Source organism: Lontra canadensis, unplaced genomic scaffold (assembly GCF_010015895.1).
Source record: "Lontra canadensis isolate GAN:19392208 unplaced genomic scaffold, GSC_riverotter_1.0 scaffold18, whole genome shotgun sequence".
Lineage (NCBI taxonomy): Eukaryota > Metazoa > Chordata > Mammalia > Carnivora > Mustelidae > Lontra > Lontra canadensis.
Window position 1 is genome coordinate 3916724 of NW_022631012.1, and position 22151 is coordinate 3938874.

At 34.4% G+C, this 22151-nt stretch overlaps 1 protein-coding gene across 5 annotated transcripts in view; it reads left to right on the forward strand.

Annotated features, from left to right (window-relative positions):
• The window catches only part of ERBB4 (erb-b2 receptor tyrosine kinase 4), a 1133152-nt gene that overhangs the window by 870585 nt on the left and 240416 nt on the right, over window positions 1–22151 (forward strand). For all 5 annotated transcript variants that reach the window (XM_032859886.1, XM_032859888.1, XM_032859890.1 and 2 more), the window contains exons 13-15: window positions 5456–5588; window positions 10174–10267; window positions 16312–16466. In XM_032859886.1, the coding sequence (XP_032715777.1) occupies window positions 5456–5588; window positions 10174–10267; window positions 16312–16466 (382 nt within the window). The remainder of the gene's footprint in view (window positions 1–5455; window positions 5589–10173; window positions 10268–16311; window positions 16467–22151) is intronic.

Sequence of the window (22151 nt, forward strand, 5' to 3'; positions counted from 1 at the left end):
TACAGAGCTTTACAGTGCAACATTAGGGATTCTTGTATGATGGAGATCTTATGTTACTTGACTGTATCAATGTCAATATTCTGTTTGTGTCATCGAGCTGTATAGTTCTCCAAGATCTTCCCATTAGGGGAAGTTGCGTAAAGGAAACATGGATCTCTCTGCAGTATTGCCTATGTGAATTTATAGTTATCTAAAAATAAAAACACCAAACAACAGATTTTCAGTGTAGATGAGGCCACATTATATTGGAAAAGATGCCATCTAGAATTTCATAGCTAGAGACGAGTGAATGCCCAGCTTCAAAATTTCAAAGGACAGCCTGACTTTCTTGTTAGGGGCTAACACAGCTGGTGACTTAAGTTGAATCTAGTGATCATTGATCATTCTGAAAATTGAAGGACCCATAAGAATTATGCTAAATCTACTCTGTGGCCTCTGAATGGACAATGAAGCCTGAACGACAGCAGTCTGTTTACTATATGGTTTACTGACTATTTTAAATCCACTTGAGACCGGCTACACAGAAAGAAAGTTCCCTTTCAAAATATTACTGCTCATTGACAATTCACCTGGCCACCCAAGAGTTCTGATGGAGGTACATGAGATTATTGTTTTTATGCTTTCATACAACACCCATTCTGTAGCCCATATATCAAAAAGCCCATTTTGATTCTTAAGTCTTATTATTTCAAAATATATTTCATAAGGCTATAGTTGCCATAGATGGTGATTCCTCTGATGGATCTAGGCAAAATACCTTGAAAACCTTCTGGAAAGGATTCACCATCCTAGATGCCACTAAGAACATTTGTGATTCATGGGAGAATGTCAAAATATCAACATTAAAGGAACTTGGAAGAAGTTGATCCCAACTTAAATGGATGATTTTAAAGGGTTCAAGACTTAAGGGGAGGAAGGAACTGCAGATCTGGTAGAAATAATAAGAGAACTAGAATTAGAAAAAATAAATAGAAGCAAATGAAAATGAAAACACGACAGTTCAGAACCTTTGGGATACAGCAAAGGTGGTCCTAAAAGGGAAATATATAGCAATACTGGCCTTCCTCAAGAAACAAGGAAAGTCTCAAATACACAACTTAACCTTACACTTACAGGAGCTGGAAAAACAACATCCTCATTGGGGAAAAATTGAGAGCTCTTCCCCTAAGGTCAGTAATATGACAGGGTTGCTCATTCTCACCACTGTCCAACATAGTACTGGAAGTCCGAGCATCAGCACTCAGACGACAACAACAACAACAAATAAAATAAAATGCATCCAAATCATCAAAGAAGACAAACTTTCACTCTTCTCAGATGATGTGATACTCTGTGTAGAAAATCCAAAAGACTCCAGCAAAAAATTGCTAGATCTGATACAGGAATTCAGCAAAGTCACAAGATATAAAATCAATGCACAGAAATCAGTTGCATTTCTAATACACGAACAATGAGGAAGAAAAAAGAGAACTCAAGGAATCAATCCTGTTTACAATTGTGCCCCAAATCATAAGATACATAGGAAGAAACCTAACCAAAGACATAAAGGATCTGTACTCAGAAAACTATAGAACATTCATTTAAAAAAAAATTGAGGAAGACACAAAAAAATGGAAAAACATCCCATGCTCATGGATTGGAAGAACAAATATTGTTAAAAATGTCTGTGCTACCAATTATGTGGTGTAAAGATACAATATTTAACTTTTACTTAATGAAACATTCCTTCCTGGGGGAAAGGAAAAGAAGGAGAAATAACAAGGACCTTCTTGAGGCAGAAGAAAAATTTACCTTATCAAGGTGGTGAATTGTAAGTGTAAGTAGCGCATAAACCATGGGTAGATATGGAAGAAATAAGAGTGGTTATTACTAAGAGCCTAGATGTTGAGGAATTTAAAAATGATCTGGTGAGATTTTAAATGCATAAAAAAGTCTATGCTTGAGATGCCTCTAAAGACTTTTTTTCTTTACTCTTGTAATTAAAACATTTTAAAGTTGGCTTTATTAAGTAACAAACTATGCTTTATAAAAATATCCACAAAATATGAATTTTAGGTTAGTGTTTCACGTTAGTGCTACACATTCAGTGCAATCCCTATCAAAACATCTTCAGAGATGGAACAAACAATCCTAAAATTTGTATGGAACCAGAAAAGACCCCAAATAGACAAAGGAATGTTGAAAAAGAAAACCAAAGCTAGAGGCATCATAATTTCAGATTTAAAACTATATTACAAAGCTATAATCATCAAGTCAGTATGGTACTGGCACAAAAACAGATAGATATCAATAGAACAGAAAAAGGAACCCAGAAATGGACCCACAACTCTATGGTCAAGTAATCTTCAACATAGCAGGAAAGACTATCCAATGGAAAAAAGATAAATCTCTTCAACGAAAGTGTTGGAAAAATTGGACAGTCACATGCAAAAGAATGGACCACTTTCCTACACCATACAGAAAAATAAACTCAAAATGGGTGAAAGACCTAAATGTGAGACAGGAACCCATCAAAATCCTGGAGGAGAATGCAGATACCAACTTCTTTGACCTTGGCTGCAGCAACTTCTTGCAAGACACACCTCCAAAGGCAAGACAAAGAGTGTTTTTAACAAATGGTACTGGAAATGTTGGTTATCTATATGCAAAAAATGAATGGATCTTTACGTACTGCTTGTGATAGTGACTTTTATGTGTCAACTTGACTGCGTCGTCGGTGTCCAGATATTTAGTTAAACATTATTTCTGAGTGTATCTATGAGGGTGTTTCTGGATGAGATTAGCATTTGAATTTGTAGGCTAAGTGGAACAAAATAGGTAGGCATCATCCAACCCACTGGAGGCCTGGATAGAAGAAGAGAAAATTCACTCTCTCAGTCTGACTTCTGAGCTAGGACATTGGCCATCTCCTGCCCTTTGGATGAGACTTACACCATCTGTGGTCACAGTTCTCAGGCCTCTGGACTGAGACCGAAACTATGCTTTCCTGAGCAAATGATGGGATTTTTCAGCCTTTATAACTATATGATCCAGTTCCTTATAAGAAATCATATGTATCCTGTTCATTTTGTTTATTTTGTTTCTCTGGAGAGTACCATACAGTACCATAGGGTATTATTTTGGAAATGCATATCAAAACTATAATTGGATATCACTACATACTTATTAGGAAGGATACAATTAAGCTGACTGATCATATAAAGTATTGGCAAAAATGTGAAGGAACTGTAATTCTTGAGTTGAGTTTATTACTATTGGGAATATATAACGATACAACTACTTTGACAAACAATTTGACCATTCCATGAAAAGTTAATCCTATACATACTATGTCCATTTTACTCCTAGGTGTTTACTGAAGGGAAATGAAAACATATGGCTATACAAAGACTTGTGCATGGATGTTTATAGCAGATTTTATTTATTTATTTATTTAGAGTGTGTGGGAGCAGTGTGGGGAGGGGCAGAGGGAGAGTGAGTGAGAGAAAATCTTAAAACAGGCTCTATAATAAGCACAAAGCCTGATATTGGGCTTTACCTTATGACTTTGAGATCAAGACCTGAACTGAAATCAAGAGTCAGATGCTTAACTGACCGAGACACATAGATGCCGCTATAGTAGCTTAATTTTTAATAACACAAAGTGGAAAACAGTCTAAATGTGTGGCAATAGGTGAATGGTTTAAAAAATGTTGTATATCCATACAATGGAATATATTTAGTAATAAAAATGAATGAATATTGATACACACAGCAACATAGATAAATCTCAAAATAATTGTTCAAAGTGAAAAAAAACTATATAAGAGAGAGTATATACTCTATGTTTCTATTTATATAAAATTATAAGAAGTGCAAACTAATGTATATTAAGTAATAGCCTATCAATGGTTGTCTGAGAGGGATGGGGAATGAGGAAGGGATTATGTAAGGTCATAAGAATTCTTTTGGAATTAATGGATACATTCATTACTCTAATTATGTATATGGTTCATGATTGCATGCATATGTCAAAATATCTAATTGTACACTTTAGGTATGAGCTATGTATTATGTATCATCTATACTTCAATAAAGATGCCAAACACACTAACACACAGTTACACAGTTTCTCTCTTAAACTATGTTGGAAGAAATTATTCAATTAAGCAAAAAGTAAAGTAAAAAGACTTGTTGGTAGTCTCACTCCGCCTTGAGAAAAAATTTTCCACAGTTTAGCATAGGGACCCCCTTAAGGCTGCAGGATATAAGAGGAAGAATACATGAATTGGACGATTTTGTTTCACTTTTTAAAAACAAGTTAGCATCATGAATGCTGGCAATTTCTTTCTCAAAACTGTGTTTAAAAAGGTAGCATTCATGGACATCTTCCCCTGTTTATATTACACTCACATATTATCTCAACCCGTCCTACAAATGCTTTTGTCATGACAACTTACATCCTATAATAATTAACCTTGGTAAATAATGGGAAGATAAAGATTTTTTGATGTGCTTTTTGAATCTTGGAAATTCCTAATATTTTATGAAAACCACATGTGGTTGTGTTTCAGAGGACTCAAATCACTTTACAGACGTTTGAAGTCTTTCTAGGCCCTTCCTATTCAACATCTAGTATCCCTTTATGAAAATCATGTTATTCCACATAAAGAGCAATATTCTGAATAGATGTTGATATAAAAGGACACAGAGATGGTGAACTTAAGTGGCAATTTTAAAACAGTCCCCAAATTCTTTGGAAGCACTTTCATTAGCAGATTCTATAGAGACAAAGCTAAAGATCATCGCTATTACTTTCATCTCTATACCTCCTCATCAGTGACCACTACAATTTGTTGCACGTATTTGCAAAACCCTTTCCTTACATGTGCCAATTCAACTAAATATTAAGGCAAGCAGAAGCCTGTAAAAAACTTATATTTTATTTCCATTTCTCTCATTCCTCCTACCTTCCAGATATTATTTTCCTTTCTCTAAATTTTATTTTTTTAAAGAATTATTATTCCATTCCTTCATGAAGCTCTCATATGGATGTGAAGTGAAAATTTTTGGTGTCTTAGTGGAACAAAGGGTTGGGTTGAGAAAGGCATGGTTTGCTCCTTGCCTTAGTTGGAAGGTTAATTGCTATCACCCTTCCTTCCTAGAATTTTGATGTAGACAATCTACATCATTTTATTCATTTTATTCATTTTTATTCATTCTTATGAAAAATGTAGTGGTTCTACACACATAGTGATGGGGCTCTGTGATATGGAAGAAGTTGACAGTAGTGTGGGCCACACTGAGTAGGCAGACTGAGTTATCTGCCACACATCCCCTTCAAACCAGTTTCTTCAGAAATAGCATCATTGGGCAGATTCCCATTAAAATGGTTAAATGTTTGTTTTTTAATGGTTAAGTTTTAACACAACCTTCTTTTTTATCTCACTCTTGAATTTGTCTTTTTCTTTTCCAGCTGCTGAAGGAATGGTGTGCAACCATCTGTGTTCAGGCGATGGCTGTTGGGGACCTGGCCCCGACCAGTGCCTGTCCTGCCGTCGTTTCAGCAGAGGAAGGAGCTGTATTGAGTCTTGTAACCTCTATGATGGGTAAGGCATCTTACAACATCGCCTTTACTTCCTAAACTTTGAGGTGCTGATTGGTTCAGATTTTTAAATGATAAGAAAATGATAAAATTGCAGAATGTGTGTGCTGGCTAGGTTTTTAAGGGAAGATCTTTTTGCATAAAGGGGACAACAACACATAGAGGAATTGTTTTAAGGGGAAATAATTTTATTTGAAATAAGACAAGTCCAAATATATACTATTATGCAAACAAAAATTATACTGAAATAGATCATTCTTAATAAATTATAGCTGTGTATACTGAAGCAAAATTGAAAGACATATTCTTATTTTCCTTATGAAGATTATTACAAGTAATCTTTCCTCCCAGATGTCCCAGTAATATTTTTTCACATACTTGCCTCTTAATTTTCATCTAGAATTACTGAATAATTTTTGATTTTTTTCCATCCAACTTATGTCTATAAGAAACAAAGAATACATATTTCTATGTCTCTGACAACTGCTTAGCCCTATAGAAAAATTGCCTTTGTAGTTTCTAGTTGAAGGGGATTTTGGTGGTGTTCTGCCACTTTCTAAAGATAACCTAAGCAGTATTTTAAATCAAGAATTTTAAATTCCTTCTGGTGCTATAATAATCACATTGCCAACGGTAAAGCCTAGAATATATCTTGTTGCATGGCATTTCATGTACTCATAAAATCAGTTTATCATAACATACCATTTCATGCATCACAGTTGTCCTTCATTAGTGTGATAATACATTTTTTAGTACCGTTCCTGAGTCACATTTTCTTATATTGCTACTGAAAGGATTTTCAACAGTTCTGTAAAAGTGTAGTTTTGAGGTTCTTTACTTCGTTTCTTCTTTTACCTCATTTTATTTTTTTACAGATTCAAATGTCTATTGTTTTAAAATTATTTTTAAAGATGTCTTTTACAATGTCTTTTATAAGCTCTCTTCCAACATGTCTTTTTGGGTACACTATTTTGTTATTTAAATGACCTCTAAGTGGCTAAAGTACATCGTTAGTACTGATGTAGTGTTCAGTGACTCATTATTTGCATATCAACACCCAGTGCTCATCACAACACATGCCCTCCTAAAAATAAGCAATTCTAAAGAGGGATCAAGCTCCAGAAACCAACTTCTCTAACAGCAACATCTTATAAACAATGAAAACCGGAAGAATGAAATGTTGGCCCGTGCCATTTCAAGAGTCAAGCCAACACTAGAATTCAGCGCATCTGATTTCCATCCTGCTACTTTTCCGGATACTGTTATTTTCTCTTAATATTTCAGTTTTAACCTTCTCATAAATGTGAACTGGATAAAAACGTGGATGCATATACCATCCTCTGTCTCACATCTGCAAAATAATAAAAGCGAAGCAAAGGAAAAATACCTGTTTTCTAATTAAACAACACTGACTACCAAACTGTTTTTAAAAGTTTAACTTTTTCCAAGTCATTAGATCAAATGTACTAAAAATATATGAAGTTTTTAATGTCTTTTGCAGTAGCAGTAAGGCTCTAGGAAATCGTGTTCAAGGGTTAGTTTGAAAGATAATAAATGAAACTACCATGTAAAACTCTGATGTAATTCTAGCCTATGCAATGATAGATTTTCCCACCTCCAATCTTGTGGTACCGACTACTTTTTTCCAACATTGCCCCGCAGTTGAAACAGCCTTTGAGGAATAATGAATTAATCCTAACCTTATTACTCCATCATTTTAAATCTTGGATAAAAAACCCAATTGTTCTAAACTTAGTTTTCTTATATGGAAAATGGGAAAAATAATGGTGTCAAATTCATAGGATAACTATAGTTATTAAATGAGAAAATGCATAATAAAGGCTTGTTAAAAAATTTTACCACTAAGATGATTATAATATTCTTTTTGTGTCTATTAATCTAATCTGATTAGATGGTTAGGTAAAATAGTCACCTTAAAAATGCAGAAAACAAATACAAATAAGACAGTTACCAAAATCAGGGCACCTATATTTTTATAATTTTTATATGAAAAGAAATCCCCAAAGGAGGACTTTTTGAAGAGGAAAAGGCAATCAGTCATTTCCTGGCTGTTAGCATTCAAATCCAGGTCATAGAAGCCACTGTATTTAGCAACCCTTAACTACAGTCACAAGCATCTAGAATGAAAGAGAAAAGTTGCAACGCAATCTTAAAACTGTCTTACTTGGCAACGTGGTCAAACGCTTTTACAACTTTAAGCACAACATAGAAACATCAGAAAGAGTGCCGATCTAGACTCTTTGTAGGCGTTTTTATATTTAGTAATCACACCTCTCACTGAAATACAATTTTTTTTTCCCTTTTACAAAGGATATTTACAAAAGGAAGTCTAGAGATGTTAAGGGACTTCAGGCCTAGAAGTATTAGTGTTGGTGTTGAGAACACCGGTCAGATTTGGTAAGGACTTGACTCCAGAGCATTTACTCTGAATCACAGGATTGGCTGAGGTAACACACACAGCAGGACTGTGGGAAATGCAGAGTAGTGAAACGTGACAGAAAGCTCCATATGTAAAACTCAGCTCAGTAGACAGTTATTTGTTAGGTCAAACTCAGTGAGAGGGGATCTCTGGCAAAGTCGTAGTATAATCAATAGGAAACAGGGAAGAAAAAGCAATGAGGGAGACACTGACAATGAAGAGCAAAACTAATAAAAATCATAAGGATCAGTTTTGAGAGCAGAAAGGAAGGGAGCCCAAAGCTATACAAATAGAAGTCTAGTCTATAGAAGAAAAGACAGGTACGCTGTATCTCCAAGACTTTTTATGACATAATCACTTTATTCCTCAACTCTGTTTGTAGGGAAGGGGTTTTCAAGAAGAGAAAGAAAAGCATGACCAATGTTTTAGTACCACAAATATTATGACCTTCATTCAGTAACGTAACCCTTTAGCAATCCCAGAAACTATACTCAAAAAACAAACAAACAACAAAAAAATAATTTGCTGATGATTGCAGGTTTTGCTGTATTTTATAATTTCATTATAGAAATGATACTTTTGAATCTCTTCACAATTGACCTGCCATCCCACATATATGACCCTCTTCCCACATATCAGGTCATTTTGACCTTTTTATTCTGAAGATTCCCTCTGTCAAGCCATGTATATAATCCATGTTGATAAAACATTGCAAAAGAAAATCTGTTTCTATGTAATTGAGTTTTTAAACTCAAGAAAATTTTAAGAAGCTTAATCTATCACAAACCTACACCTCACTTTAAAAATGCAAAATCCATGTAAATAAATACGTGCATTGATACCTAACTAAACCATCAATTTGTGCTATTTATTTTGAAAACCCAAACTTAATTATCTTGCCTTAGTGTATGTGTAGTTTTAATTTAACCAACAGAAAAATAACCCACCTTTTGGATTTCTATCATTTATTAAGGCTTTACGATAACCAAATAGGATAATTCACTATGAAAATAAGTGAACACTTCACTCTAGGGACAAGTAAATTTAAATTTATCACCTAATTAATCTATAATTATCATATATGCAATGCTTTAAGTTTAGAGTGATAGCTCATGTTATACAGACACACAATAATCAGAAGCTATAAATATTTAGTCAAGTTTTATTGATGACTTATAACTGGCCTTCTAAAATTATCTTTACCCTGTGCTTCATCCTCTTATACATTATTGGGAATGAGGTATTTAAACATATTGTACCTAAGTGATACCCAATTATTGAAATGGAAATTTTATAGTAGATATTGATTAGGAAACTTACTATTGATAACATTTAATATTCATATAGCCACAATATGTAAGGTTGTGGGAAGGGATAACCATCATCCTAGGTTTTAATTAGAGAGTTTTAGAATGTTATCATTTAGCTATTTTTTTTATACTGTATAGAATTACTTCAAAAAGATCTTAAACTGAAAAAGATGTTGTGATATTAGATCAATAATCTAAGAATATAAAATCTGCCATAAAAAGATATTTTCTCTAATTCTCCAAGGCAGCTATTTTAAAAGAAGAAAAGAAATCAAAGCATTTTTTGAAGTTTCACCAAAAATAAATTGAAGAGTCCTGGGATTTGAAGGACAGGGATGGGGAATATCATGTAACTTAGCAACAAGAAAAATACAATAGTTCTTTCAGAGTTTAAAAAATAAAGCTCAACTGAGAGTAAAATTTTATATAGAGACAAACAGGCACAGCTTTACTTTAAAAAAGGTAAAAATGATTCTGTTGTGTCATCAGAGGATTCATTCCCTTTCTTTCTTTCTTTCTTTCTTTCTTTCTTTCTTTCTTTCTTTCCTTCTTTCTTTTAAAGACTGCTAGAATATCTCTTGCAAGAGAGAGGTTTTCTGAATGAGTCTATCGTTGAACCCAGTGGAGGGCAAGGAGAGCCATCTGGTTGCAGTTTATCTTTTCTCCTAATGGAGGACTTATTCCTTAATGCACAGGGAAATGAGTCTGATGCTCCTGGCACATAGAGAAACAGACTCTAGAATGTACTCTGCCAATAGGGCTTTTAGCAGATGTTACTTCATTTGTTAAGTTGACAGCTGGTTTGCTTATACCGCCTCACGCAGCTGATGTTTTCACAGGGAATTTCGAGAGTTTGAGAATGGCTCCATCTGTGTGGAGTGTGACCCCCAGTGTGAGAAGATGGAAGACGGCATCCTCACCTGCCATGGACCGGTAAGCTTGAAGACATCTGTGGTTGTGTTGGCTTTCTTAGCTTCATGTGTGCATGTTATGTCATGGCTTTATCATTTATCCATCCATTCAACAGGTGTTTATAGCATGCAAGGGGAAATCGTGTTTGGTATTCTTCCCTCAAGAGGCTTATAGTTAAGTAGTAGATATGAAATATTTACAAATTCAATTTCTTAAGTATTTATATCCTAGATAATGTATTTTAAAAGTGGATATGGATATGCCCTTGAAAATTGCAGTGTTGAAAAGAAAAGAGAACTTCATTAGTAATTAGATTGAACCAAAATAATTGATAAGATATAAATATGTTTAAATTGTTATAGGAACACAAATGAGAGATAAATTAATCTGTCTTTGGGATAGAAAGTAGGGCATCAAGGAAAGCCATAGAGAAGTGATGTTTGAGCTATGCTATGAAGAAGAAGAATCTGGAAAGAGGAAACATGCAAAGATATGCAAATGTAAAAATTCATGGTGTTTAAGGTAAACTATAACACATTCATTTCTGTGTTTAATTATTTAACTGTTATGGCATTGTGAAGGATTTTGTGAAGGATAGAAGTGAGAAGGCAAACATTTATAAACTAAAATCTTAAACAGTGTGATAAATACTATAGCAGAGAGAAAAACAGAGCCATGAGAATGGAAGAGAGGCTGTGGGATCAGGAAAGTCTTAATGGATAAGTTGGCATTTACATGTTTGAAGCTAGCCATATAGAGAAAATGGTAATTCTTTTTTAGACCTCCCTTTGGTTCCCATCATTCAGGCTTTTTCCCAATAATGAAATCAATATGACTTTGTCATTCCAAAGTGTCATATTCATCCTTCTTTAGACAAATTTCCAGTTTTTTATGTATTGACTCATTTCTCAGTAGATTATTTGGGGACCAACATTTGGGTGTAGCTAAGAGCTTAGCATTACTCCATAAGAGTTTATATGCAATTTATATTGTACTAATTTTTCTACCAGAGTGCTTATTCAGCACTTAATTAGCTTAGGAAAAAAAATATCATTGAGCCTCCAAACTTCCATTAGGCCCCAATGAGCTGTTGTGGAACTTCATCTAAAGAAGGATGTGGAAAACTTGGACAGTTCAGAGGACTACCACAAGGATGATTAAGCTTGGAAAATCAGACCTCTGAGAAAAAGAAGTGGTGTGATTTGGCCTGAAGAACCAAAGTCTAAAAGACAATTTTATATGTAAATGATCTCCAAGTAAGTATGCAAAGGGTGTATTCGGCTATTTTCTGTCCCCACTAAGGATATTAATGGAAAGTACAATTAATCTGCAGCATGAGAAATGTGGATGCTGGAAAAAATGACATGAAACACAGGGAAGTAAAAATCTGAAATGGGTTGTGTTAAAGCAAATCAAGTAATCTATATAAGACTTCTTTAAACACTAACATATTTAGGTACCAAAGTCAAGGAATAGAAAGCAATGTATCTTTCAGAGAGACTGAGACTTTAGAAAATGCGCAATTATAATCACAAGGCAGACTGCAAAACCAGTCCTGTGCTTTTTCTATTCCTCATGTTGCCTCCTATGGTATAAATGATGCTGGTAAATACTTAATTTATTAATTTATTTAAATTTGTATGTTTTCACAGTGCATTTATTCATTCTTTTGTTACTCAAAAGATTGAGACAGTTTATAAACTACACATTAAAAACCCTAATAGTTAATGTTTTTTAATCAATTTTCAAAATTATTTGCTAACTAAGAAAGAATGGAGAAACAGATTTTTAATGAACACATTTTGATTTTTTAATGACAGCATTGTCGAGCCAACAATCTACCTAGAATTACCACCCAAGGTTAACACTGTCAATTAATATGTGTAGAGCTTCAGAAAGGCAGTAAGTCAAAAGTAGGAAAGGTTTAGTAAAACCTAATCATTCATTTGTGGAAGATCAGAACACAGAATCAAGAAAGCCTATTTGTCACTAGATCAGTAAACTTTGAAATGCTAAGCAGGTAAGAACACAATTTTAGGTTATGATGTCTGAGAAACAGGCAGGACCGAGCTCAAACAGTAGCCCAAACTGCTTTCACTAGGAGGTTGCTTGGCTTTCAGTTTTTACAATTTATGTTAGGTTTTTGCCTATATCTGGGTTCCATACTGATTATCACAATTAGAGACACAAGTGCTTTTGTGTGCCATATAACAGGCATTTATCATTTGAGATACCTAAGAAGTTCTGGAAAGTTTTCTGTGAGGGTGAAAATGTGATGAGACAGGGGAAAAGTCATAAAGCTGGTTGGGATTCCCATACCTGGTCTTATGACTTAGTATGTTGGACTCACACTTTCCTGAGCTGTCCATATTTCCCTAAGAATAATTGATACACATGCATATTTGTCAAATGCTGTTACATCTGAAGCATACTATCACTTTTTCCATTTAAAATATAAAGAAACTGAACCTATAATAATTAGAAAGTTACATCAAAAAGTCAACAATGTATATGCTGTGGAACTGGGACTCAAATATAGAAGTGCCTCCAAATTTTACATTCTATTCATTTCACTTTCTCCCTCCTCTGCCCCCATAGGCAACAATTCTGTGAATAATTAGGATACTGTTTTCTGGGAACCTAACAGCCACATGTAAAATGGGATGGTATTATACTATCGCAGTGTGACTGAAATCTAGGATAATCTTGGGAGGGCTAGCTTTGAAAGAAAGCAAGCCCCTGATTTTATATCCTTGTATGCCTGTACTTGGTATTTTTATTTTATTTTATTTTATTTTATTATATTACCATTTTATTTTATTTTTATTTTACAACTTTATCCTTTCTGCCTTACTTTCTCTACTCCTGTGTGTGTTCCTATCATGAAAGATAAGAAAAGACATGTGAGAAGAAAGACAAGTAAGGAAAATCTGACAGAGTTTTAGAAGATGAGAATATAAGCCAAAGAGGCAGCATACGAAAAAAGAGATTGAGGAAGAGAATGATAAAAGCTGAAATAGTTGTTAAAGTCAAGTTAGTAAAGGTTGTGCTGCTATAACTAATAACCCCATATTACAGTAGGTTATAGGAACATGTTTAAATCTTTTTCATGTAAAGTGTACTACAGATCAGCCCTCCTCCTTGTGATGGTCTAGTGTTCTGAGATGCTTTTATATTTATGGGATTTCCATGTCTGCATAGGATCCCTGCATCATGGCAACAGGGAAAGAGAAGGCTGGAGAGGTTAGCCCTGGCAGTCTCATAAATCGCTTCTATGTAATTTCATTGTCTAAAACAAGACATACCTCACTTCTGGTGGGAGAAGAATTTCAGTCTTCCATGTAGCTAGAAGTGGAAGAGAACTGAACCCTGGTGAATAGTAGCATTGTCTCTCACAGTAGTTACCAAAGAAAATCATCAATTGTCACTGAGGGAAAAAAATGTAATATTTCTATCAAGATTTAGCTTATCCTTTAGCTTTCTGGGTACCTAAGTGAGTCCAAGGGTAGCTTAAAATCAGAGATAAGGAACAATATTGCCTTCACCTCTGGTTTTTAATCATTGTATTTATCGGTTCATTCACTGAACTTAGATTCTTAAAAGCTTTGGGAATATAATGATAGAAGAGTAAGCATTAGACACACATATTTCTTTAAATCTATTTATTATGGAAATGAGTTGGAGAATCTTTACATTTCATTTCTTTTGGGATTTATTGGGACATTTTTTAGTTATGTCAACTTAGAACATTACGTTTTGTATCGTGTTAATACAATCAAATAGGTAAGAGATGCTTAAAAACAAGGGAACATATAAAACATATTTTTGAAGTATACTTGAACATTAAGTGTGATTTTAATTTTAGTTTCATAGTATTTTGTGTCTTCTGATTTTACCTGGATATTATTTTACATCAGAAAATTTTTATAGAAAAATAATGCCTAATTTCTAATTTTGACTATAACTGCCTAATTTACTCATAGTTGGTTTTTATTCTTGTGTTTTGTAAGAAGACATCAGCATGTCCCTTGTATTGTACAATAAGTCATGCCACCGAGCATACTTGCACGGTAAATGATTTTGTATAGTAGATGGCATCACATGCCTAAGTACCCATGAGCAGATGTTAAAATTGGAAGCGTGTAAAGTGTTCTTTTTTGGTAGGAAATAAGAAGTTACCAATAGCAAACTCTTCAGGTTAAATGGGGATTAGGTTTCATAGGATAATTTTCTTTTAGCTCTAAGTCTCACATCAAAATAGTGAAATAGGTGCCTGATTGAACCTCACCAGTCCCAGAGTTTCCTGAAACCTCCTCCTGATTATTTTTTCTTCTTTATGCCACTGTTCTTCATTAGCAACCTCAATCTTTAAATTTTAAAATATATTTATTTATTTCCTGATGTCTTTTATCACCAACTTGCAATGTCTGACTGCTTTTGGATTAACATTTGTAGAGAGACTCTTGTGAGTGGACGCTCCCTGCCTAAAACATAGCTCTGTGAAATATTTGGTTATTGTTGACTCCCAAATTCACAATTTATAATTATAAACCTAATAAAATTAATTATCTCCCTCTGTACTTACTGTAACTTATTTATCTAAATTGTGTTTAATGTGAACTATCATAATTGTCTAGCAATATGGACATACAGCTTTTGGGGAAGAAGTTCCAGAAAGTAGTCAAAGAAAAGAGGACCCTAAGACAATATGATGTTTTAAAGGGAGAACCAACTTAAAGTCAATATTTACTTAATATTTACTTAAACCAACTTAAACTTAAACCAACTTAAACTTACCAACTTAAAGTGAACTTTAAGTAGGTAATATCATTATTTAAAATAGCTAAATATATAAATATATTGGCATCTTTTTAAAAAAAGATTTTATTTATTTATTTGACAGAGACAGACAGAGATCACAAGTAGGCAGAGAGGCAGGCAGAGAGAGAGGGGGAAGCAGGCTCCCCACTGAGCAGAGAGCTCGATGTGGGGCTCGATCCCAGGACCCTGAGATCATGACCTGAGCCAAAGGCAGAGGCTTAACCCACTGAGCCAGCCAGGTGCCCCTATATTGGCATCTTTTAAGAAAATAGCATTTTTAATCAAAATATTCTCAATTTTCTTTGATTTGGTGGTAGACTACTTAACATTTCTTTCGTGCTTACTATCCTCAACACCAAATCCAAATTCATTTTTTTTAATTCTTTAATGTTTATTTATTTTTATTTTTTAAAAATATTTTATTTATTTATTTGACAGACAGAGATCACAAGTAGGCAGAAAAACTCGCAGAGAGAGAGAGGGAGAAGCAGGCTTCCTGCTAAGCAGAGAGCCTGATGCGGGGCTCAATCCTAGGACCCTGGGATCATGACCTGAGTTGAAGGCAGAGGCTTTAACCCACTGAGCCACCCAGGCACCCCATAAAATTCTTTTATGTTTAATATGAGTTTTAAATTTTACTTTTTAAATGACATTTAAACATATTTGTATATTATTATTGCTTATTACCATTCTGCATATTAGAAAATAATTGTATATTATCAACATAAATATACAAAGTAGTTAGTTCTATTTAAATTTATTATGCTCTTATTTTTATCACCTTTATTATTGGATAAGTTTCTCCAGATAATTTTCTTTGGCATGCACCTACTTCATTATTTTGGGCTTTTGATATTCGTTCATCAGAATGTGTCTTTATTGTGCTCTCAGTATTGAACTGTGATTTACTAAAATCCCTATAAATAGACATGCGAGTTTTAGCATTATCACAAGCTGATTTGAGATGAAATTTATTTGCCTGAACTAATTACTAATAATTCAACCACAGTACATTTTAAAATTCGTTGTTCAAATAATCATAGACAACCAAAGGAAAGTTTACATCTCACTTTTACTTTGAAATGCTGCAATAGTGACATCCCCATTTGTAGTTTCGGAAACGCTCTCCGGTTCCATAGGGGAAGATTGACCACTCACTGAAGTCTCAGGAACTAAACCACATGAGCACTAGAGGAAACAAGATCCATTTTTCTTCCTCCATTGTTTTGTTTTTCACACTTCAGGGACCTGACAACTGCACAAAGTGCTCTCATTTTAAGGATGGCCCGAACTGTGTGGAAAAATGTCCAGATGGTTTACAGGGGACAAACAGTTTCATTTTCAAGTATGCTGATCAGGATCGGGAGTGTCACCCATGTCATCCAAACTGCACCCAAGGGTAAGCATCCTTGCTGACCAAGGACTTCATCACACAGTATCTTTACCCTTGACACAGTCTACTAAATATATACTATTTCCTTATATTACTCTATTCAACTATATGTTAATATGTTTTATGATAATATGTAAATATGATTTAAAGAGGAATACCTTCTAAGAAAATGGTTTATGCAATCAAATGTATACCCTTTCAGATATTTCTGTTAAACACTTAGCTAAATGCATTTTGTTGACACCTTTATGCAGCTGATGGCAAGTATACTTTGTATGGAGTGTGGAAATTCTTCCAAATTTTACTTGGTTTTGAAGATATCTTAGAAAAGACAAGATAGTCATCAGACTTTTGAGATTTGTGCTTCATATATCTTTAGCAGAAACTTCCTGTTTATGTTTCTTTGTTCTTATAACCAGCTGAAGGTGAGGAAAGCTCTCTTTGCTAAATACTGCCTTGAATTACTCCTTCAACAAAATATATGCAAAATAATGATAACAGGATAAAAAAGGTGTATGTGCGTGGGGAGAACTTAGTGATATGTGTATCAATAAAATCACAAATACATTTTGGGAAAGTAATTTTATGGCAGGTTAACCTATAATTTAGAATTTCTTTGACCATTATAGGACAACTCAAAGATGGGTACATAGTTTTCTGTTGTTTCAAAAGGATGCATTATAAAATGAATAATAATTAGGTTACCTTTGATACTGATAGCAGTTGAAAAACAAAGACATATTACAGAAAGAAGAAAAGCACTGAACTGAAAGAAATAATGTGACTCATCTAACATATTCCAACACCTAATTTTTTAAAAGACAGCAAATCTATTTTAGTAAGGGCTTTTCTTTTTCTTTCCTCCAGAACGTGACTAATTTCAGACTTGAGGACAATTTAACGTACTCTATTCTCCTTCTGTCCATAAATCCTCTTCTCCCTTATAAGTGCCCACACACAAGTGCACACACCCACATACAGATACAGACACTGGTTGTTGAGAATCATCTCGGGTACTTTATATCTGGCAGAAAATCTCTTTATGGAATCTCATACTTTGCTGCCAGATTAAGAGCTAGCTGCTAGGGGATATTGAAGAAGTTAAGCAAGCAACATCATTTTCTGCCAAGAGGACATCAATTTGCAGATGCTGCTACAATTTCCTACAGGTCAAGAAATCAGCTTAAGTCACTCTGTGAAGTGGCAGGTCCTCAAAAGGTAAAGTAATATTCTGTCATTCAAATTCAAATGCAGCTTGGAAGAGCTAATGCCAGCTCATTGGTTTACACATACGTGCATCGACTGAGGATACTGAAATAGTCACATAGACACTTTGCTTCAAGGAAACTAGAAGGAATAAACTTCTCCCCTTGCGAGTTTTTGGTACACTTGGGTTAAGGGTATTTCATGAAGAAACAACTGGCACCCCTGGAGCAGAAGAGTCAGCAACAGAAAGAGAAAACTTTGCCTGTTAAAATACTCATCCACAGGAGGGTTTTATTGTTTTGCAGCTAAAATTAAACCAGTAAATTATTCAATATAATGTTGATGTCAACAGCTGTTGCCATTCAAAATGAGACCTTTTGCTATTTTTGCAAATCTAATTACAAGGAAGCCATTAGGGAAATGAAAGTGAGATCACAGAGCCATAGTCTGGGTGTATGGCTGGTGTGTCTTCCTCTCAGCCCTTTGAAATCATGATTATGTAATAAAAGAACATATATATAGTGGGGGAATGTAGAAGTCGGGACAATGAAGAGATCAATTTACCACAGCAACAAAAACCAAATGTCAGCTAAAAAGGGAGGATGAAGGTATAAAGGGAACAAATCCGACCAGATCATTTAGGAACTCCAAAATGTCTTTGAATCAACTGTTGCAGAATGATGGTGAAACAGAATTTGAATGTTATATTCCCTGGTATCTTCCAAGGTAAATGGATTCTGGGATGACTGATTTAGCCCTGAAGACTCTTGTATTTGTTTTCATTTAGCCTCCTGCCATCCTTTTCCTAATATCCTCCATATTGTCCAAGTTCACTCACTTCATGAAAGTTTTGTGGTCCCAACCCCAGAAATCCTAAATTCCTGAATCCCACTCTACACTACTGCTGTCCACCACTGTGCCTTGAAATCCTTTAGTGAAGCAATGAGGTGTTCTGTGAAAATAGTCCCTTCTCTTCAAATTGCATGTAGAGATAAGATCTTTCCCTAGAAAGATCAAAGGGACAATGAAGATGATGTAACAAATGACTATTTTTAATCCTAAACATATGTACTAATTGACCTATGGATGAGTGTGAGCTCACCATGCCAATTTTGGAAAACAGATTTTCTTTTATATGTCGATATTATGTCAGCTGGATAATTCAAGAACGATGTTAATGGAAATAGTCTCTTAAGTCACATTTTTTTTAAGAAGGAAAGTTCTTACTTTGAGTACTATTCAATGATTTTCTGAAAATAAAATTATGTGTGTAATACCTTAAAAGCACTTTTATTACTTTGAAAGTACATTAAATATATTGGCTCTAATAAGTGCTTTAGTTACTTTAAAATAGGTTATCCATTTCTTACCTATCAGGATATTCTCATTAATACCACTAAAGAGGTGGTGGTCAGGGGGTGGGGAATCAGCTAACAATGTCTCTTCCCTTCCTTACCTAGAGGACTTTTATTTTGGCAGCCTTTTCTGATTTCATTCTTCAGCTTGGTTATATTGAACACCTCTTATGTATGAGATATAGTGATAGCTAAGTTCAGAAATGAGTAAGACACAGCTCTTGACCACTAGTGAATCATGGTTCAGTGAGTTTTCTATCTTACAATTCGTATTTTAACATCGGAGACACTTCCCCATATTTTAAAATGATGAGCAAGCATTTAAAACTTAAGAATGATCTTCATATTTGAAATTAGCAAGATAGAAATTTTTTAAAAAGACTTGTGAACTAAATTTAGTAGGTAATTTAATTTCTGTAATGGCAATTGCTACATTTTCTACACTAACATCATTGAGTCTGTGGTAAATACCAATTTAACTTTGGTTTTGGACTGGGAAATTTATTTTTCATTAGGTATCTTTGAAAATTTGCATTGAATATGTTTGTTAATATTAGAATCATGGTTTCATATTATTAAATTCCTTATATGCCTTCTTTCTTATCAACCCTTTTTATATTTTTTAATTTATATACTGAAAAATTTTTCACTAATAGAAGGAAAGAAGAGTGAAATTTTTGTCTAAACTCTTTTAATTGAAATTTTAAATATTCCTCCATTCCAAAATTTTAAAATATTCCTCCATTTCAAAATTCCAAAGAAATAAGATTTTGTTAAAATATCTCAACTATGTTAGATATATGAGTACATCAAAGCACTTATAAATCAGTAAATAGTGGCAAATGTTCAACACATCTTGGTGTTCAGAATTCCAGATATTTTTATTGACATGTTACGGTTTCTGATTTTCCTGTAAAGTTTTTACTTTGTACCACTGATTTTGTAGAGTGTTGCATATTCCTTATCCTCTTTTGATCTCATATTTCGGATTTTGACTCTTCAAAAGTTTAATGTTTCCATTATTCTGTGATCTTGCTGAACCAATATAAATTGCAAGTGATAGTTAATAAAGCTCTAAATAAAGTCAAAATAGTTGAAATAGAGTACACATCTTTAAATAGATACTTGTATTTAGAAAAGATGGGGCCGCTTCAGCCTTACCCTTATTCTTTGTCTTCCATTTTTTCTTTCATCTTCAGCTTGTAAATATGTTTAAATCTCAAATATCCTACACAATCCACTCAACGAACTTTCCTGACCCTACATCCTGCCCCCTCAGTACTCACCTCCCTTTTCCCTTGCCTCTATTCTCTTATGTCCGATTTGTTTCTTGACTCACAGCAGCCGGAATTCTGGTGACCTCAACAATGACAACTAAAATGCTCTTAGTGGTTCTTATTTGATGAGACCTCTCTTTGCATTTAACGTTGACAATTACCCCATTTCCTGAAGTCTCTCATGATTTGGCTCCCACAATGCTGCAATTATCTGATTTCATACTCAATTATATTTTCTCATGCTTTTGGCATAGGTGGTTATCTTGGGTCATTTATGGATTATTGGAGTTCCTTGGGTTTCAGTCTCGGCTCCTCTTTTCTCACTTTATAGATCTTTCTTCAGCTATCTTTATCACCACTGATCATTGCCCCACCACCACAGACCCCTCTTTCCAGTTGGCAAGGAACATTTCTTACCCAAAGGCAGGACAACCACACTAGATACATAAAACTGAAATTATCAACCCCTCTTCCTCCAACACACATGTGCGCACACGCGCGTGCACACACACACACACACACACACACAGAAAGTTGTTCCTCCTCTTGGCTTCTCTCTCTGATGGTATTACTACTCTCATAGATGGACATTTGAGTCATGTTTAATTCCTCTGACTCTTCCTCTTCTATCATCAGATCAGCCATCAGCTTCTCTTTTTCCCTCTATAGTTTTCAAGGTTATTTCTTGAATCTGCCCCCCCCACCTCTGTCCTAGTTGCCATTTCCCAAGTTTAATCTTTTTTCATCTTACATAGACTAAAACAGTCTCTGTGCCAGAGCAATCTACCTGATCCCACCTGACTAGCCTTCACAGGGCAGAGGTCCATGTAAAACACAAGTGCAGTAAATCCATTACTTCTTTAAAACCCTGCAGCGGTTCTCCATTAAGTTTGCCCCTAAAGCAAATTGCCTTCAAATTCTGACTCCGGTCTAATGATCTCGCTTCTTTTACCTCTCCCTGTTGCCTCATGTTTTGCTCCCTGACTATTCAGAATTATGTGCACTCTACATTGCCTCAGATATATGCTTTTATTCCTGCTGTTCCTTACCCCTTAGAAATCACTGCTATTCTAACTCTGGTTCTCAGCACCCTGAACTTCAACATCCTGTCTTCTCCATGAGGATTACCACGAATTTCTGAAGCCAAGCATCCCTCTGCTATGCTCCCTTAAGCCACTCTTTCATGTCTCTTATTATATTTATCACATTATATAATATACATCTGGTTATGCATCTGTCTCCTTCATTAAATTATGAGCTCATTAAGAGCAGGAAAACTGTCTAATTCATCTTTTTTTTTCCCCTCCAGCTCCTAGAAGAGTAGCAACACTTAGTAGGCATGCAAACGGTTATTTTTTTTTAATGGATGAATAAAGATCTTTCATTATTCACACTTTCCCCTCAAGTTGAATTTCACTTTCAAATATTTTATCTTTCAAAGTTTATTATAAACACACAGACTGCAAACTAATCATAGCTTTTCAGTGTATATCTACTTGGAAATAAGAAGCAGACTATTAATATTACAAAATAGCAATACTGTATAAAAAAGCATTTTGAAGAAGATATATTTGGGACCTAGAAAAAATAAGTTCTTCAGAATAAAATAAATAGAAAACAATATAAGACAATTTGGAAATATTTTATAGTAGTTACTTTTTCCATTTAAAAAATGGTTTTGGTTATGGATTATAATATTAATTCAATGCTATGTGCTATAAATTTTTATTTTTATTTCCCACTTGCTTTTTTAAAATACTTTTTTCATGGTGTGTTCTCTATATTTCTGTATATTGAATTTTTTTTTCTGGCGAGTTCAAAACCCATCCTCAAAAAGAAAACATCTTTCTACT